The following is a 20,829-nucleotide window of genomic DNA, read 5'->3' as shown; positions in this document are numbered from 1 at the left end:
ATCTGCCAGACGAGAATATTCTTCACCAGCTCTAAGGCATAACAACATTTTTGCAATGATACTTGGAAGCAATTAGAGCTTTAGGCAATAATTTACACATAGATCTAATGAAATTGACACTTTCTTACTAATCACATAAATCAATTACGAGTAAACACTTTGTTGTATCATTTGTGCCTAAAACACACAAACATATCCAAAATAGTGATAAATGACGTCATTACCGAAGTCATAATGACCATTATTATATTGTAATGCCAGTTTTATATTTCGATTGCGACGTAATGAACGTGTGACTGTATACCGGCAGGTGTGTCATTGTATTGGTATCATATACACATTCCACATAGTTGATAGTTTTTAGTGGTATTGCTGCCTTCGGCGCCAGTTTATGATTTTCTTCTTAAGGAGAAATTAAAAACTAAAACTACCGTTAAAAAGTTGGTTTCTAACAAAAAATTTTAATTACAAAAGTTTCTTACGCTTCTCCAAGCAAGCTGAATATGCGTTTATAAGTGTGTGTGTGTGTGTGAGGACGTTGCTGTTGATGATGACGACCTCAAGAGTTTCATCGCAGAAAAATTGAAACGAAAATGACAACCAAAATAAAACGACCTAAGAAATGCATAGAAAAGGAATATCAACTCACGACAACATCAGCTGCACACGCTGTTTAATGCAAGCCAAGACTGAGCAGCACCAGTAGTACATCAATGCACTTTATACGCTCTGATGATGATGTTCTCATTCATTTGGATGAGACATCTTTTGTGGAAGAGACAGTGGTTCAATGGAAAAATGTATATATAAAACACCAACAACTTAAAAAAAAAAAAAAAACATTTACATGCTATGTATATAATTTTATCAGAGCTGGTATGTGAGTATTGAAATTCCGCAGCATTACAATGCTCACAAACATTATGATCATAAATAAGTCCATTTCAAAATTCGCCCCATTTGTTGTCGCATTGATAACATTTCACCACTGTCTCCAACCTTCAACGGCATTCATTTTATAAAGTACCATAGACATATGTGGAAAGATGATGAAACTTTTACCATCAACCATAGAAATATTTGCACCTTTTAGTTAAAAGTATAATCTCAAGTTGCTATCGACATTATGTCTACGTCAAAACTACGAATAATTGCGATGACGAAAACAAAAAGAGTCTGGTCGAAATATAATGGAAGATATTTTTAATTTTTAGGTAGTATGTTTTAAGTAGGAATACAAAAGTAGATTAATAAAAATAAAATACTCACGAAGAAGACAAAAAATATATAAAAAAAAACTTAAAAAATTAAAAATCCCTAAATAGAGGGTCCTTGACAAACCTCGACAAAACATATAAATGTTACTTAAAAAATATTTAAGTTATAGAAAAAGTTCTTAGAAATCCAAGGCGAAGTTTCAAAACATATATACATATTTTACGACTATGCATAACTGTTCATATATTATAATGAATCTGGCATAACCGAATTCGAAATGGAACATGTACAAACCTATTTATTTGAATATGAAATAAACTATATTTGCACATAATTGCTACTAAATTAAAATTACTACCATGACAATTTACAGAAAAAAATTTATATAAAAAATATTTTAAATTTGGTAAATAAATAAATCTGACCGAAACCTTATCTACCCATGTAATTTTCTATAACCAAAAACACACAAAAATACCATCGGCGATCAATTTTTTAATCATTATTCCTAAATTAAAAATAATCAATACTATCCATATATTAAAATTTAAAAACAAAATATTAAAATTTAAAAAAAAATATTGTCATGACTTTAAGTGCAATAATAATGCTTGATATTTTTAATTTATGTAAAGATTATTTCAACTTCAAAATGTTCACACAATTTGTGGAGTTTTCCCATTATTAGCAATGATTTCAAAGTCATGCACATTTGAAGTGAGGAACCGCTCTTTTGTGGCTTTTATCTCAAAAGATTAAATCCGGGGGTCTCAATTTTTTATACCACTGATAGTACTCCTATAGTACTATAAAAAGTACTAAGGGCGAATTGTAAACAAATTTAATTATGTTTGATTTGTTTAACATTGAAAGTATTATGAAAGTATATACTAAAAGATATGCACTTATTAGAAGAATTATGGCGATTTAAATATGAGTATGTATCCATTCTAAGGTTCAATATAATATAAATAGAAAATTTGTATAAACAGAAGTTCATACTCAGTATACGATAATACTATTAGTCACTAAACCTTTTTAAACATTTTTACAACATTTAGTTAGAACAAACACAAAATACTCGCCCATTAAAAATAATAATCAAAATAAAAGTAATCATCAGTAAACCCAAATAAACACACAAAACAATCCAATAGCAGGTGAAACGAAAACGTTGACGTTTTATTCAATTCATCTTAAAAAAGGAAGGAGGAATATAGCAGGTTGTAATTTCACTGGACAGATACTCATACAACAGGTTGGTTGACTGATTCACAGACAGTGCGACTGACTGGTAGGTTGACAACAATGCATAAAACATGATAATCGTACATAATGCCACATAATGCAAAATATGACTTCAGCACATGTAAACAAGAAATCCACCCACCCACTCAGCCACATGTACGTAAACACATTCTCTCTAATATATGTATGAATGTATTTGTTATGCAGTCAGCATAAATGATAATAAAATGTATAGTGTCTTAACGCTTAAGGTTTGATAGTGGTGTATGATGCAACTACGACATATTACCTACACGTGTGTTTGTTTGACAAAAAGCTTAGTTGCCATAAATATATGCACATATAAGATCACACAAAGCAAAAGAAGTTCCACAGGACCGCACCAAAATAAGGAAATACGAGTCTCGAGTTGCGTTGCGTTGAAGAATGAATTCATATCATCATCATCATTCATCTACATTTTCCTGTGTCGTCGACAACCTATGAGTATTCCATGGAATACAACAGGATAGTGCTTCTTCTTCATAAGTAGTGTCTCAAAACTTACAAAACTATTTTCATATGCATGCACGAAGAGATGATGAGCAGCTACCACCACTGGCGGTAATCCAAACACCATCAATGTCAACTTTACAAGGCTTTTGTAAAATTCAACAACCCAAATAACAAACAGTCGTGTATGCATCGAATGCAGAGCAGTCCCAGTGTCATCATAAAACACCATTGTGTTCAGCTTGTTGAATTTGAAATATGGGTTTTTGTATTTCCGTTTTCCGTATTGTTTGAATTAATATTTTCGTTGTTGCCGTTGTGTGTGTGTGTTGGCGGTCAATAAATTTCATTTTACTTAAATGAATGTAACACAACTACAGGTCATCGTTAGTATAACTGATGCCAGCTAGTCAGTATAACTAATGTCAGGGTGGCAATGACATTTTGGGCGGCAGCTAACATAAATATTGCAAATAATATATATACACGGTAGGTGTAACTAATCGTACATCAATTTTAGTTTACTAAAATCTTTTGTTGTTGTTGAAATACTTTACATATTTTCTATTAAAAATATGTATAATATAAGATGGCGAATATTTTTTTTATTTAAAATAATAACTGTCGAAAATGTATTACCTGGTCGTTGAAAATGTGATTCCAAAGTTGCAGACAGAAATGTATGTGACGTATTTTAAGAAAATAGATCTACGTCTGTGAAAAATATAAATTTGGAAATTAAACACTAAAGTCCAAAAGCACCTTCTCAAAAAAAAATAGTTATTCAAGTTGAGCCAGCGATGTTGAAATCACGATGGACATCGCAAAATTTGAGATAGATGTATGCAATTCTGCACAGTCATTGCAATTGTTCATTGTATGTTTGGTATTGCAAACATGATGTAACGGTCCACATATTGATTTTGGAAGCATTTCCCAGCTCAAGGGGCTGACATTTTGCAGAAATTTGTCCATATAGGTCCATGATTTGACATTTGGAAGTTTATTTGCCAGATTTCCAGTTCATTCATTTTTTATAAATACATATTCCTTTTTAGCATTTTATAAAGCTCTTTTACATTCATTTGTATATTTTTTCAATTATTTTTTACCTTGTGCAGACTGCTACATAACTACCGCTTCCCACTTGGCTGCTATGTCTAACTAAGTCATAATTTACATTCGAAGACATATCGGAATTTAACAGTTAAGACATTAACCCATCCAAAACCCCATTACAATAGCGATGACAAGCAAGTGTCACAAATCCCTTCAGGTGGAAATGATAACACCACAATATGTGGTGAACCCCACAGCAGTGGTGTGGTGTAGTGCGATGCTGTGGTATTCGTGTCGGTGGCAGTTACAAATCTCTTCAAATTCATTTTATATAAATCCAAGATATAATAACATTATTAACTTATTTGCAAAGAAAGTTGGAAGTTTCCTGCTTCTACTGCAGATGATGATGTTATTGCTGTTGTTGTTGTTATTTTCTATTGGTACTGTATTTCCATACCGACATTGTCGTTGTTCTTCACGATTCTGCTTTAAACAAATCCACAAAGTTATACATTCCCGTTTGTGCAACTTTTTAAATTATAAGATATCATAATATTAAATCCGATGTCACAATATGGGTTAGCTGTAAGAAAATCTGCTGCTGCTGCAGGAGAGGGTAGAAGTGATTGAAGTAGCGTTGGTGGGTGAAAACGATTTTGTGTTTTTTTCTCTTTAATTTTACTGAGACATTTTTTTTTATCAGAAACAAACACAGTGTGGGTGACAAAGTAGAGTGTTGTTAAGGGTATTTTTGAACGATGGTACACCACTTCTGAAAGGAACATTGCCATAGTAATGTTGATGGTAAAACCTTTTTTCAATTTGACTTTTTGCCTGCCCCCATATGAAACTTCAAACAAATACACACACGCTGTACAATATTCACTTACCCTTGTACATGAGTTTAGGTAAACACTGAAGTGAAAAATTGAGGTGAGAATTTCACAAAATATTAGACAAAAGGTGACATGTTTTTATTTACTTCTCTTTCGGGATGAGCTACATGATCGAAGTTGCAACATTTTCATCATTAGACGACGAGTTTCGCCGTTAGTTAAGCGCCTCATCAGACATGTTAAGCAATGTGACTCATAAAGGTCTTTATTTGATATTTCGTATTTATATCCAAAAAACATTTAAATTTCACCGGTTTCAAATAAATACATAGACACACAAAACATCAACATTACGTGACAGAAGTCGAGCACACTTATGATACCTGCATCTGCAGCCATAACCACCATCCTATTTCGAACATATTATTATACTTTTTCTAGAAATTACATGTTACAATTTCAGAAAATTTTCTCCAAAAATGTGTTTAATTTTTCATTTTAAAAATCTTAGAACAATTTTCATCTTCACTGTATTATCTGTATAAATTTGACAATTATATCATTCCCCTTAAGCATGTGTGAATATATTCAACATAAAAGTGTTTCATCGTGTTTGTGTGAGTTGTGTGTAAGTGCGTATGTAAATGTGTTATCTACATGAGATGAAAGCGCCCAAATCCCTCTTTGAATGTAGCACACACACACGCACACAAACGCCCACTTTACTCAAAGCGAAGAGAAAAACATACGGATAATCATGGTAACATAGAGACAGAGGACAAAATTCGTTAACCCCATTTGTTAGGGCAAAGATGGGGATCATTGCAAAGGAAAATATAAAAAAGAATACAGACACAGTAACAACAACAACACCAACAAACCTAAGAGCTAGCGAAGCTCGTAATGCAAAAAGGCAATAACAAAAGTGAAAAGCGAAAAGTTGTAATACTCTTGCAATACTTTTGAAAATTTCTATACCCATTCAGATTGAGTGTTGGCATTTCTGAAATGTTTTGTATTGCATATGCATGGTTAGTATGTGTGTTGGTTGGATGGATGGTTGTTGTTGGTAGTATAGGTATGGTTAGCACATGGTTAAATTGTTGTTTTATTACAAATGTTTACATTTGCATTTCGATGAGACTATGTTATGTTAAGTTTGTTGTATGAGACTGATGTTGGTTGGTGCTGCGGCTGCTGATGTTGGTTCTACGATATGAGGATTTGTATAACTGATGCCATCGTAACAATCTGCTGTTACTGTTTGTTGTCGCTACTACAGTTCACTTTTGACATTTGTGTTGTTCGGCAAATACCAGGGCTTTCGTTTAGCCTTTATTTTCCTGAAGTTATGACACCTGTTCAGCTTTTGTTCTTGGCTGATTTGTTTTTTTTTTCGCTTTATATACGTTTTTTGTTTTTTTTTTCAACTACGCATACAATTGTATTTCATTCGTTTTGAAGTCGACTCAAATGAGAAAAGTTTTATGATCTGAACTTTCTTTGTCAACTGTTTCCTTGCCATTCGGTCGTTCATTCATTCGTACAGCTCGTTCGTTGTCAACTTTTATGTGTATGACAACTCGGTGTAGTGCCGGAATAATGGGCCTTATAAATGAATAAGTAATGTTTTTATTTAACAGCGATTGTGACGAATACCTCCGCAACGACTAATTGAGACGACAAAGTTTGCCTTACTTCTTTATAAGAAATACGAAATAATGAAAGAATGTCATGATCCAGACATTGTAAAGTTCTGAGCTGCAGATGATGGGCAACAGTCATAAAAATGATATTTCATTTAACAGATTTAACATTGTTAACAGCCAACAATGGAAAATATCATGAACAATAACTAAATCGATTGAATTGCCATCGATGTTTTAATACCACAAACTTAAAAAACACACACACACACAAAATGATATTCTCAAATTCATTAAACAAAGCCATTGTATATTTATTTATTCGTTCGCTGGTTGGTTCGTTCATTTATTTATTTATTTATTAGAAGAGTATACGGTTCATTGAGTAAATCCGATTTACCTTTAAATAACAAAAACAAATTACAAAAATATTCACATTATTGTTAAATGTATTTGAATGGCAATACCTTTTGTAAATAATAATAAATTAATCCGATTTATATTGGAATTTAAAAAGTTTGCCTGGAAATATGTTTCCGCAGAGAATTGATATAATGTGTGAAAATAAACAAATGTTGTTAACAATTACATTGGAGTGTATTCGGCAGGCTTTTCCGGCGGTAGCGCAAAGGTGTTTATCCACCCCACACAAAAAAAAAACTTGTGAACTTTGTTTGCCCTACTAAGAGGTAAATTTCAAATTTTATTTAGATTTTGTACGTGTAATCAATTCCATGAATTGTTTTTGCTTAAGTTAGTAAGCCCGTAGATTTAAATATGAATGTTCCAAGAAGTTATAACACAAAGAAGGTATATTTTACCTGTGTTTTCTTTTTTCCTTCAAACTTTGAAGTACATATTTGGGTTGTTGGGAATCAGAAGTAATATTTTTAATAAGTTATAGAATTTGTATATGAAATACTTTTTTTTTTTTTTTGAATAGTCTGAAGTATACTCAGAAGTACACTGAATCTGTTAGATGTTTTAACTTTAGTTTTCAATATATATTAAAACGATTATCATTTACAGGGTTATTAGACAGATTGAGCTCATCTGGCAATTTTTTTTGGATAATATATCAATAATTATGTCTGATAAAATTTAGTTTCATTACCATAACCATCAAAGTTCACAAAGTAAAGTCATTAGACAAAGCCTTTTATACATATGGGACAAAAATGTATCCAAAGAACCAAAAAAAAAAGAAAGAACACATCTTTGATGAACATCATTTCATTATTGCTCTCCATCTAATAGTAATTATCACATAATATCAATTAATTATATCCCTCTGGTGGCTAAAGTAAATATTCGGAAAATGTAATCATTTTCCCCGTTAAGTCGTCGTCCTGAATGAGGAGGACTGAATGAAACAGAAAGCGAGCCGGCGAGTGAGTGTTAGCTATGCTATTATGCTTGTGTTAGTTTTTCGCATTCCCATTTGCTTTGCAATGCGAATCTTTAACAAAAGCGGAATTAATCAAAAGCATTTATTTACTTTATCTTGGAATGTTTGATGACGCACACAAACACTCATGCAATAGCTAGAGAAGTCCATCGGTAATATTTATATGTATGTACGTGTCGACGTGATGTGAGTCAAAGAGAGCTATGCGAATAAAACACTTTAATTCTGCCAGTATTGTAAGAGGGCTTAGCAGTTAGACTGGTCTCATTATCGCAACTCAAGAGATAAGCTAAATGAATAGATTTCGTGTTTTCTATTCGAAGAAGAATAAAGTCTTTAGCTAAATTACATTTGCTTCGATGAATGCTATAGTCTCTGAGTTATTTACCCGCAATAACAAAAGATCTGTCTCTTCTTTTGCTTTTGTGGTATTAATTTTGACAAGAAAAAAATAGAAAACATGAAACCGAAAGATAAAGTGCACAGGGAAAAATATTTCGGTAGTTAACGTACATCATTTCTATTTAAATGAAAAAGAGTTATTTGATATTATGCAAAATTTTCAAATTTGAAATTTTAGTTGATATTGACTCCCAAGATTTTGAAGATCCACACAAGAGCTTATCAACAATTCGGCGACCATTTTGGAAAAAGGCTTCCACATAATCTCTGAATAGGTTAATATACTTGTTTTAAAGTTTCTTCGAAGTTTATATTCCTTCCAAGCATATACGATTTCGGGAAACATAAAATACAAAATTCTAGACTTTCTGACAGAGACTTGAGTGCCCAAACCAATGTACACTTCTCTGTTTTACATCTGTGAATGATATATTTTCTCTCAGTGTATTGCCTGAAATATTGCTATGGAACATATATCCATGCATATGTTTCATGTCACATAGCTGGGAATACATGTTTCGGTCCGGTTTTTGTTTACTTATGTTTTCAGGGCTTTAATAATATTTGTCTAGAAGTTATTATATTGCTATGTACTTGAAAGAGTGTAAATTGCTGTGAATGTATTTGTATGTATGCGTGTGTGTGTATTTCCATTCATTTTACTTGTAAGGATTTGATGAATTTAGTTGTTCAATAATCATTACCAACATATAATCGTATGCTATTGTTGTTGTCGCAATTATCCATCTTGTTTTTGTTGGTTTGCATCAACAATTTAAAAGCTATTTTGACTGAATGTTTGTCTGTCTGCCTCTCTGTCTGTCTGGCGAAATTGTATAATGAAAAATTGACATGCGATTCTGTAATAATGACAGTAAAATGTTGATTCTATTTGGGAATTACATTTTCCACGAATGGTCTTTTGATTCTTCTTCTTCTGCTTTGAAATCGTTCAAATTACATTTGTAGACCAGAAGAAGAAGAAGAACACAGAATTTTCACAAAATACATCTCGCCGCTTCAGGACATTCGAACGTCATTTGTGCGAAGCAGCTGTAGCTGAACATAACATTGACGACGATGACAACAACAGCATCATCCTTATGCAGGCGTGTTGTTGTTGGTTGAGAGGGGCATTAATGTTGTGTGCGTGTAACATTCAATTAAATTACATCTTAAATAACAAAGTGTTGTTTAATTTACAGCACGAAAAGTCCTTCAATACAATGAGTAGTGATGTTACATAAAGTAATTAATTACTTGCAACACAGAGAGAAGAGATAGGCGGACAAACACGCATACAGGCCACAAAGGACAAATCTTGGATTTCGTGTGAATTGTTTTTTGTTTCTTTCGAAATGAAATTAAAACATTAAACAATAAATTGTCGATTTCAAGTTGACTTTTGTCTTTACTATTACCACCACCACCGATGTCTGTTGTATAAAAAGAACAAGAAAATCAATTTCAATTAAAAGCCGTTTCTAAAATTTCTCGTATATTCGCCGCAACAGAAAATAAAATCGAACAATTTGTTCGTATAATTTAATGCTTCTGTTCAATAGAAATATATGTTTACGATTTAAATTCAATGGCAGGCGAATTTTCATTCTCTAAATAGGTTATATATTAATCAAAATTAAAATATGTACATACATTTATACATTTTACACCACCCATTTCTGCTTATGTTAGTACATAATTCAATAAATTAATATTTATTTCTGTTTGTATCTGATTGTACACCCGACATTCGCTCATCATCCAACTACCATGATAATTGTTCTTGTGCGAACATTTTGTCGGCGCTTGTGGCCGTCCGTTCGTTCGTCTGTCCATTCATTCCTTCGTACGTCCATTTATTTGATTGCGTGTTTGAAATGCCTTTTGTTTGCCTTTATAATCTTTATTAATTGGAAATGTGTTTCAATTTTTCATCTTTTATTATGTCTCTGCCTTAATTCATACATCCGAGGCAGAGATGCCATTTGAAAATATTGAGTATTGAGAGACAGAGGGAAAAAGACAGATCTCACACATTCTTCCTCTTAAGTGGTAGAATTAAGAAATTCAATTAATTTATAAATACATGCATTGAAAATAAAATATTTTTAATATGAAATAAATTAAGTTTTCCGTATTCGAGGAATTTTTTTTTTACTGAGTTGTCTGGTTGTTGTTTAACGCCAGCTGCAAATAGTCAAATTACAAACAAATAACTAATCAAGGAAATATGAAAATATGTTTCTCTAAACATATGCATGTTAAACAGTCTATACATATATAGGAATGTACTAGGATATATTAAATAAACGAGGCTTTTTAGGCATTCTTCTATTTGAATACTGGCCCATCATACTATCTAAATTAATTAACAAATGGATTTTTTTAATAGTGAATAAAATGGAAATAAAACAAATACTAGTTTTGAAACAATAGAAAACTTATTGTGTTGGCTGTATGCACGATAGCTGCCACTGTAGCCAGGGGCTTCTCCTGTGCTCCTTATTGTCCATAAAAGTTGTAATATTTAAACACATTCTCAAATAATTTTTTACTCCATTGAATGTTTTTATGGATACTGGAATTAACACATTTTTGGAAGTGTGGAAAAAAGTGATTTAATGCATATATTCCATGCGAAATTCAATTAATTTTTGAACTGTCCTGTCGCTATTAGGATATTTAAAGATTCATTTTAGTGCTACCTAAATCATGTATTGGAAAATTCACAATTTCAATTTATATTTCAAAGCTTTGAATTCAAATCTTAATGTAATGGCAGGAAAACGTAATTTTTTTAAACATTTCTCAGTTGAAATCACTACTACAACACCCACATTCTGTGTGACATTATATTTATATTTGTGTAATTGCTTGTTTACTTATCGCCATGGGATAATTCTTGGAAATTAATTTTTCCAATAATATGTGTATTTTTGTATACACATAATGACGATTATGTCTAAAGTTGTATAACATCGTTAAATATTGAATGGACTGTATTCAGCAGCCAATAACAATCGCTTGATGGCATATAATTTCATAAATTCCCCAAATACCCTCCCTTTTGCAGCATCACAAAACTTGTGTACAACTGTCACTGGAACTCCTTGAACCAAAATATTTGTTTTCCACCAACTATCATTTTTCTACATTGGAATAAGAAAAAAAGTTTATATATATTTTGTTTTTGTCAAAGTTTGACATAGTGTGGAAAATAAGCCATATAGGCACAAACATGTTATTAATTTGTCACATTAGATTCCGCAGAAGATGGAAGCGGAGAGATGTTGAAAAAATATGTTTAGTTCGAATATAAATGGCGACATGCGTCTTAAATTTTATTCAGCCCTTGTTATAATGAATATGGGGCCAAAAGAATACTTTACCCTTACAAGAGGTTGGGGGTAAAAACCCTAAAAATGTTATGGCATTTCATTAGCATTTCACCAGCTGTTTTGTAGAGAACATCTTTTTTGTGCTATGGGGGAGTCGGTAAAACATTCTGTCATATATGCTAAGAAAAATCATTCATTCGCTTGATTAATGAAGGAATTTCGTGGCTACAACATTGATGGAAAACTCCATCCTCATCTGATCATCAGCGGGGTGGAACTTGTCGCAGCCTTTGAAAGGTGTTACGGACTTGGCATAAACATTTTCAATACAATTAATATCCATCAAAACAAAATTTAAACGTTACGAGACAATCTTCCCCAAAAGATGTGTGGCCATGGATATGGTTGTGTGTGTATGTGTGTGTTCCTTGTGTCGGAATCGTAGACAACTTTAGCTGTTGAGTGATAATACAAAAACCAAGTTGACGTAAATTTGCAACCCTTTTTATACTTTTGGCAGAACATGTTTGTTTCATTTATCATTTGGAGCTGGGTCTGGTTTTCTTAAGGGCAAGTCCAAGTTACTGCCAGCATTACCGCCGGCTGCAGCTGTAACCACCAAATGAAAATATAAAAGTGTCATTTATTCAAACAGACGTTTTAACCATTAAAACCTGCTGCAGCTTCTTCATTACGCAGGAGTGAGAGTATGTGTGTGTGTGTGTGTGTGTCTGTGTGTGCGCGTGTTAGTATGTGCTGACGGCAAAGTTTGGTTGGCCAACCAATTTCAATATTTCATTCACCGAACTGTGTGTTCGTTCGTATTTTTTTCCTCGTTCAGTGCGGGACAATGCAAATATTTCCAACCCCTCGAACTGAGTAATTGACTGCTTTGCAAAATGAAATTATTTAATTAATTAAATTGTATTTGCCTTGCAAAAGTTTGTGGCCTTTCCGCTGCCAGGCAGAAAAAACCCCTTTGCCCATTAGAAAGGCATTCGACTGGAGACGTCGGAAACGGATACTGATTCATGCACATCAGCAATCACTTCATTCTTTGCCCAGCAAAAATATACTTGTACCCGATTCCTGCTTCTGTTGCTGTTGATGTTGCTGCTTCATCAGCCGCCGCAACTCAGCTAACTTTCACAAATCCGCATTGTATTCGACGTAGTACAATTTTCATAGTTTTTCCCCAAAGAGTTTTTGTTTGGACCCTTGGCTATGTGTTGCACCCCGCCATCCCATGCCATGCCGCCGAAATGCAATGGGTATGACACCCTGTGTTATTTGTTAACGTGTAACCCTAGCGTCTCTACTGCTTTAAATGCATCTTTATTTTATTTTTTAACCATCACTCCGACCGCTCCCCCTCGGCGCTCTATTCAAGTGAACTTTTCATTAGTTGTTGTTGTTTTTTGCTGATGTTGTTTGGATGAAGTGACTGCAGAACAGCATTACTCTCGAAACGAAAATTTAATTTCCGTTTTTATGCAGCATTTGAACTTATTCAAATCGTAACACACCCCTGCCATCACCAACAGCCAAGACCAGAAACAACAGCAAATTCATCTCTTGACTCTTGCTAGTTTAATTTATAGATCATCGTCATCATCAACAACAAGAATAACAACAATGGCAAAAAAAAAACAACAGCATAATAAAATGCTGATTTAAAACAAAATAAAAAAATGTTTTGTGTAAATGTTCTATGTTTTTTTATAACATTGAAAGCCATTCCATTAAATTCAATTAATTTAAAGACTGCAATGAATTGTTAATAATGAATTAATAAATTTACTTTGGTAATATGCTTGGGAGGGTCAAATAGTTTTTGTGTTTGAATTTGAAGGAAGGACAACAATAATACATCATAAAAAATCGACAGGAAATTTGTTCAATGATTAACTCGCAGTTGTGATATTTGTTTGTAAATTATTTCAGATATGATTAAGAACCTTTGCCTCGGTGAACTTTCATTTATTTTCGATGCCTGCACTACAGAGACAAATAGATCGAATTTAATAATTACAAACATAATTTATATTTTTATGTGTACATACAGACATATCTTCCCGATATTACAAATATACTAATTAAGCTATTGTTCTCTCTTCTTTTAGGTGAAGTTGAACGTCTACTTAAGGAATACCGTCAGAACCAAGAATTGGTACGCCGTATCGGTGGCCATTATTATCAAATCATTTACCCGGTGCAGCTAAGACACCACGAGAAAATGGGCATTTCAACGCGTGAAGTGAGTCCACCCAAGGTACGCAATCGTTTACGTTCAAAACGAAATTTAAACAATTACACAATGGTATGTTCATACTCTCACTCCTCACTCCTTTCTATCTCTCTCTCTCTCTCTCGCTCTGACAAAACTTTCTCATTCATCTGTTAAGACTTCATTCAAACATTTTTTTCTTTTTTTCTGGTTTCTTTTTATTTTAAAGTCATTTGAATCTGTTTGTTTTTATATTTTATTTTTTGATTTGACAATCATTCAACAAAATGGAAACGCCATCAATAGAAACGAAACAACAAAATCTTCAAGTGGAAAACAGAAACACATATCAATTTCACTTATTCAAAATTCCCAAACTGAAACCATACACCCAAAGAATAAATAAAACACTCAATAAATATCAGACAAACCAACAACAATACAAATAACAATAACAATAACAGCAACAGCAGCAAGCATACCATTGCTTAAACAAACAAACAAAATAGTTATAATTCTTTCGAAATTTTATGCATGTTTTTCCACCTAATGAAGATTTTAGATGAAATAATTCCTAACGTATTTTTTCTATTCTATATAAATTGAATTGCATGTTTCTCTCCATTCGTTTTCTTTCATTATTTCTGATGATAATATAAATTGCATTTAGCAGTAACATCTTTTTTAATATTGTCACTAAGAATTTGTACAAATTTTGTAAATTGACAAAGAGAACGAAATTGAATTCTATTCATTATTTATTATTTTTTTTTTTGTATATACAATACAAGAATGTAGTTTTATTTTTCACTGAAATATTTTTTAGTATATGAGAAAAGTGTATAAAGAACGTAGATATTTCCCAAATAATATACTAATGATAATAATAAACCAGTAACGAAAGTAAAGTTTGGAACCCAATTAACACGAATTGGGTCGGAAATATATATGGGCTAAGTCTGTAATTCTACAAAACGCAATTAAGACATTTTATGCTCAATTTTGTACGTTATGCAAAAATTCATATCAATTTGACAAACATAAAGAGTTTGATGTACCATTTACTTAAAATCGGACGGAAATTTATTAGGAGCTATATCCAAATATGAACTAATTTCAGCGAAACTTGTCTCAGGTTAGATTATACTAATTTCAGTACGTTTGATTAATATCGGCTATATTTTGGGACCATGGAGCATCATTTACTTTAAATCGAACGAAAATATAGATGGGACATTTATCTAAATCCGAGCCAATTTTCTCGAATCATTGTAGACATAACTCAGTGCGCTGTGCCAAATTTCGGGCAAATCTGAAGATATAAAAGGACTTTGGTATAACATTTACCTAAAATCGGACGAAAATATATATGGGAGCTATATCTAAATCTGAGACAATTTTCACGAAACTTAATTCTATGCATATTCTCCAAAGGAACCATGTGTCCATCTCGTTTTCTTTTGACTGTTACAAACATATGCACTAAGACATAATACCCCTGTACCACAGTGTGGTGAAGGGTATAAAAATGAAAAAAACAACAAAAAACAAAACAAACTAAAACCTATAACTAAATAACTATCGATAGTAATACGGCAAATTTATCCAAAAATGTTCATTTTGTTTTTGTCCAGAGGCTAGATAGGATCAAAATACTTTGTATTGTTGGCAGCCTCCATAAAACCAATGGATTTAACCTTCATTCTGTTGATTTTGCCACTATCTATTCATTGTTTAGGATGGACAGAACTGCATCCATTAAATGTTGCATCCAGGGATGGTCCGTATGACGAATTTTTAGGTTTTTGACTGTCAAAAAGGTGTAAACGTCGAAAACGTCATATACCTATATAAATTGTAATAAATGTAGTTAACGTCATTTATTTCAATATTATTACCATATACAGTTATTTTCAAGAATATATATTATTTTTACATATATCTGACTATTCCTTACTAGAACTGATAACAAATTCAAAACTTTTTTTAAAAGACAATTTTGAAATTTGATTTGGATTTGAGTAAACCATACTTAAATTCCAAATTAATTAATGGAAAATGCCATTTTGTCAAAAACCTAATGGTTTTGGGTGGGTTTCCGACGTTTCTGACGTATGTATTATACGTCGGAAATGTATGTCATTAACGTCACTGTTTCTCTGGTTGTATCTCGTTTGCAACACCTCGAAATATTCGACATATATACCCCGTATATTTTATTGTTTACTCTTGACCCGAAAATAATAGAGTTGGCTACATTGATGAATGGCATATATCGGTCGTGGTGATACGTTGACAAGGTCAAGCAATAACTCTATATTTCGATTTTGCAAATCATATTACATCGATTTTAAGTTGATAAATGTGATGTATACGTCAACCGAACATTGTTGAATATATTTTTCGTTTTTATCTTTCGATAAAATAATCCAACCATTTACAAAGAAAATTTAAAGTCTATTACGAACGTTCGACTTTGTGACTTATTTCATGAACATAATTCTACTTTTTAATGCAAATGTCGATTTTATCAGAATAGGTCCTTTTTAAAATAGGCTTATTATTTTATATACACTGCAACCAAAATTACATTTATTCGAGACTTTTTGAAAAATAAACATATCGTGTTTTGAAATTAGTAATGTATGGAAAAGTAAATTGTCTCTATTTTTACTTGGACAAAACTAAAGCAAATCTAATGTGCAAACAAATGAACTCTGAAAGTTTAATTATTTTTACCGTTGCAATTACTATGTTTTGATTTCTAAACCTATTACACCTTATAGAAAAAAAAAACAGTTCGTGCTGATCAACAAATTGCCATAGCAGTAAAAAATACACATCCAAGTGTTCAACTAATTTGTGAGAGGGTTATCGTTGGATATGTCCTCAAGAACAGAGCGTGAACGAGCTATGGTAGCATGACTATATTCACGGAGACTATCAAGAAGGTTCTTTTATTTCTGAAAAATAGGAAAGCCAAATTTGGCTTTCGCAAAAGTTCTTATAGTCTATAGTATAGTAGGAATGCGCCTCAGTGGAGTAATGTTATGTTCTCGGATGAATTAAAGTCTCAGACACGAAAATACCCGAGGAATCAAATTGAGCATTATATTGTTTCAATGCCTCGATTGTTGCCGCAATCAAAAATAATGGTTATGCTGTCCATAACTAGCAAAATTTACTTTTTTCATTTATTCAGTTTGCAATGTCAGTTGCTTTAGTTTTGGCCACAAGTGTATGTAGGTCAATATACGATTTTTGATAGCATTTTCTTTTTTTTCTTGTTTCCAACAAATGTGTAGCAGGTGCTTTATTTTACTAACTTACCATCAACGATGACCAAAATTATAAGGACATATTTTTTTTTTCTTGCCACTCATCTCAATAACAAAACGCCATTGCTTACCAATTGAAATTCCACTGTTTCCAATTACAGCATTGGGCCGAGGTTTCTCGAATTAAACTTCAGTGAAATAAATTTGAGTACAATTACGCCGTTTTTAATTATTAATGGCACAAATAATTCGTGTTACTTACATTTTAAACTGCCACGATTTTTTTATGTTTTCGAAAAACTATTTGTCATCAAAGAAAATCCGTAATATTTCTCTGCACAGTTTTTTTTCCAGACATCTTCATTAATTTATAAAATGTAAATTACGAAATAATTAATTAGAGGTCGAAAGCAAAATCCAAACAAGTACGAAATATTCTCAGAAAAAAAAAACACCAGCTACAATGTATTTTAAGAAGAAGCCAATTAGTGGATATTCTCCGGGGACCTTTTGTTGCGTGAGTGTTTCAGCGAAAATGTCGCACTTCAAACATATTTAATTGCTTCGGAGTAAATTCCAAGAGAGCTACAAATAAATGGGTTGAGATGGTACAGCTGCTTCTGATGCTTGTTGTTGTTTTTTGTTATTATTTGTAGTCATAGTAGAAGCTAAACAAGTCTTATGAATTTAATTTGATAAAAAGAAAAGTTTATGTATGCGCAATGAATTATTCAAAATACACGAATTGTCGAAAGATAAAAAACGAAGGCGAAAAAGAAAAAGGTTTACAAAGGACCGTCCCATTGATGTACAAACATGCTTTGTTATGCTAACCTAAAGCCATTCATCCAATCCCCTTGCCTCGGGTCTGGCATTCGATTTGTTTGCTCAAAATATTTTGGCAACTGAAAAGCAATTCGTTGTTGCCCGCCTCCGCCGAATATTCGATACACTTTGGCATTCAATGTAATAAAATGCAAAATACTTTATTGTGAGTAGGCCGCAATATTTATGAAGGAAATTAGCAAATTAGCAACGAAAAGCGTTTTGAAACAATTTGTAAGCGAACGTGTTTCCAATTGTCGTTGCCATTAGACAGGGTATCCCTGCCCCGGGCAATTGGGGCAGTAAAACAGTACTTAAAGTATAAATCGATGTTTCATTTACTTGAGCCAAAGAAAACAAAAACAAAAAACTTTTCAAATTTGAAACAGAAGGCACAAATAATGTTTGCAACATGAGGTAGGCCCAGACAGTCATGTCGGTGGCACGCCGGCACATTTATAAGTAATACGTTTACAAAAAGAAAAAAAAACACGAGCCCACCAAATGTTGCAGTTGTCTGCGGATGGGAACTGGAAACCGAAGCGAAATCAGAAAGGAGTACATAACGGCGAAAAAATTGATTACCAAGAATGGTGTAAATTGTTCTGATTTATTTTCAAAATCAATGAAGTTCAACAGTATACCCCATCATTTGTTTCCGTTAAACGATTTGCCGTTCTTACTGCGTTTATTTTTGACGAGAAAATGTGCCCAGAAGGTCTCACTTTGTTTAACGCACCCACACTGACAGCTACTGCCAGCAACGAATGGCAAATCAGTAATCATTGAACGCCTTGCTGTCTTGCCTTGTCGCTCGTTGATATTTGTAATATGTACGTGTGTGTCTGTGTTTTTAACAAAGCTTAGTGTTTAAATTGTAACTCATGTTTAGGTTGCCAACAAATATTTATTGTCCCTCTGGCAATGCGAGCAAAATGTTACCAAGAAAAAAAGAAGCTGCTCACATCCTGTTGTACTAAATGTGAATTTATATTTCCAAAACATACAGTCAATATGTGTATGATATTTTTGTATGTGTGTTTTCTTTATTTCTGTCTGTTTTTTTCACATGACATTCTTTTGAACATAAAATATTTTTCTTTACACCAAGCAAAAATTAAATAAAAAATTCAAATATTTATTATTTATAAAATATTTAAATATTTGATGATTTAATCAATTATATCCCAAAAAAAGACAAAACTTCATTTGACATGCCCTTTTAGCATACAAATTGAAATTTGAAATCGAGGTGGCCATCCCCAAAAACATTTCAATATTTTAGATAAAACTAGCTTTCGTCTAGGGTATTTTTTACTTGTAATGGTGTTTTCAATACATTCGAATTTCTTATATTACAGGGTTCCGATAAGATCTATAGATCTGTAAGCCTATTCTGTAACTTTTAACAACATTCGATATTGTTTAATTTTCCTTTGTTATTGTAAAAACAACAAAAGTAACAAATGAAATTGTTGTAAAATAAACAATGTCGAATGTTGTTAAACAGTTACAGAATAGGCCTACTGAACTTAGTACTTTATTAGTTTAAACTTCAGGTAATTATTTTAATTTTTTGGCCGCTGACAAAAATTAGACTACTTTAATAAAAAATGAGGGAATTAATAACAGAAAAAGTAATAACAATGATAAGGTATACATGAAACTGTAGATTGGAATAATAAAATAATGTAAATTATTAAAACTTCACTTCAGAGCTAATGATGGTATCCAACTCAATTTTTAATTGAAACTGAAACAACTGATTTATTTCTTCCAGTGTATCAACAATTTATCGCTACAAACTAAGCTCAAGGCATCAAAACATATAATGAAAATAAACTCATCTTCGTTTCGGCGTTCTCTCTCTCTCACTCCACATTTTATTCCAAATAAGGAACGATAAATATTTTCTCCGGAAATGTACACAAAAAAGATTTATTAGCAAAATTGATTTACAACATTCTTTGGCCAACATAATCGTTTGTTTGTCTATTTGTTCATTTATTCCCTCACAGTTACAAATAACATTTTGCTTAAACTCAAAGCCGAACTGACACACGCACCCACTTATTTTCGGTTTTGCTTACCCCAATTATTGCTCTTGCTATTTTTATTGCATTTTTTGCCAGTCTTTGTGCAAAGTCCAATTTATAAGCATAAATGATAAAGAGAATTCCCATAACCATATCGAAACCAATGTCAATAGAACGGCTCCGCATAAAATATGTGTATATATTCCGATTGGGAAATTTAACCGAATAATAGTCATTAACGTTTTTTTTTATTACATTATTCATGGCCACCTCAGTGACCACAATCAGTTGGTCCGAATGTTTCAATGCATTCATGGTATTCTGGTATTATTAGTTGGGAGTTATGTTGCAAATGTTGTCTGTCTTTATTGCTATTTTATTTGATTTCTTTAAAGAGCTATTGCATGTGGCATGGTTTTAACCTTTATGGCCATATTAACGATCACGATATAATTTTCATCACAATTTGGTGAATGTTTTGTGACAGGGTTATTATTTTGTATGGGGGAATCAAAGTCATTAATATGTGGTAGAGGATGAAATGAAAAACACCGAACCTCTTTTACGGATTCGTTCAATACCAGGTATCCCTTTTCGATTGATGTTTTTAGTGCTTATATCAGGGCCAAATTTTCATATGAATCTCGAAAATTTGGCAGACCCATCCCAATCAATAAGTCATATCCCTAATGTATACAGGTTGGATAGTTGTAGTAGAGTTTTCTGCCATTTTCAATTTACAAATCAAATTTTGTGGGTATTAATTACACTTTTCCACCCACATTTCATGATTGTATGCAGTAGGGTAAA

The 20,829-nt window shown here is 32.4% G+C and overlaps 1 protein-coding gene across 1 annotated transcript in view; it reads left to right on the top strand.

Moving 5' to 3' along the window:
• LOC133323016 (disintegrin and metalloproteinase domain-containing protein unc-71) overlaps positions 1-20,829 on the top strand; it is a 172,237-nt gene that overhangs the window by 72,781 nt on the left and 78,627 nt on the right. The window contains exon 3 of the mRNA XM_061531973.1: positions 13,777-13,925. Coding sequence (XP_061387957.1) covers positions 13,777-13,925 — 149 coding nt within the window. The remainder of the gene's footprint in view (positions 1-13,776; positions 13,926-20,829) is intronic.

This window comes from Musca vetustissima, unplaced genomic scaffold (genome assembly GCF_032173495.1).
Source record: "Musca vetustissima isolate MV318-11 ecotype Yass unplaced genomic scaffold, APGP_CSIRO_Mvet_v1 utg3678, whole genome shotgun sequence".
NCBI lineage: Eukaryota > Metazoa > Arthropoda > Insecta > Diptera > Muscidae > Musca > Musca vetustissima.
The sequence above is the reverse complement of the archived record's forward strand: the minus strand, read 5'-3'. Positions and strand labels throughout refer to the sequence as shown.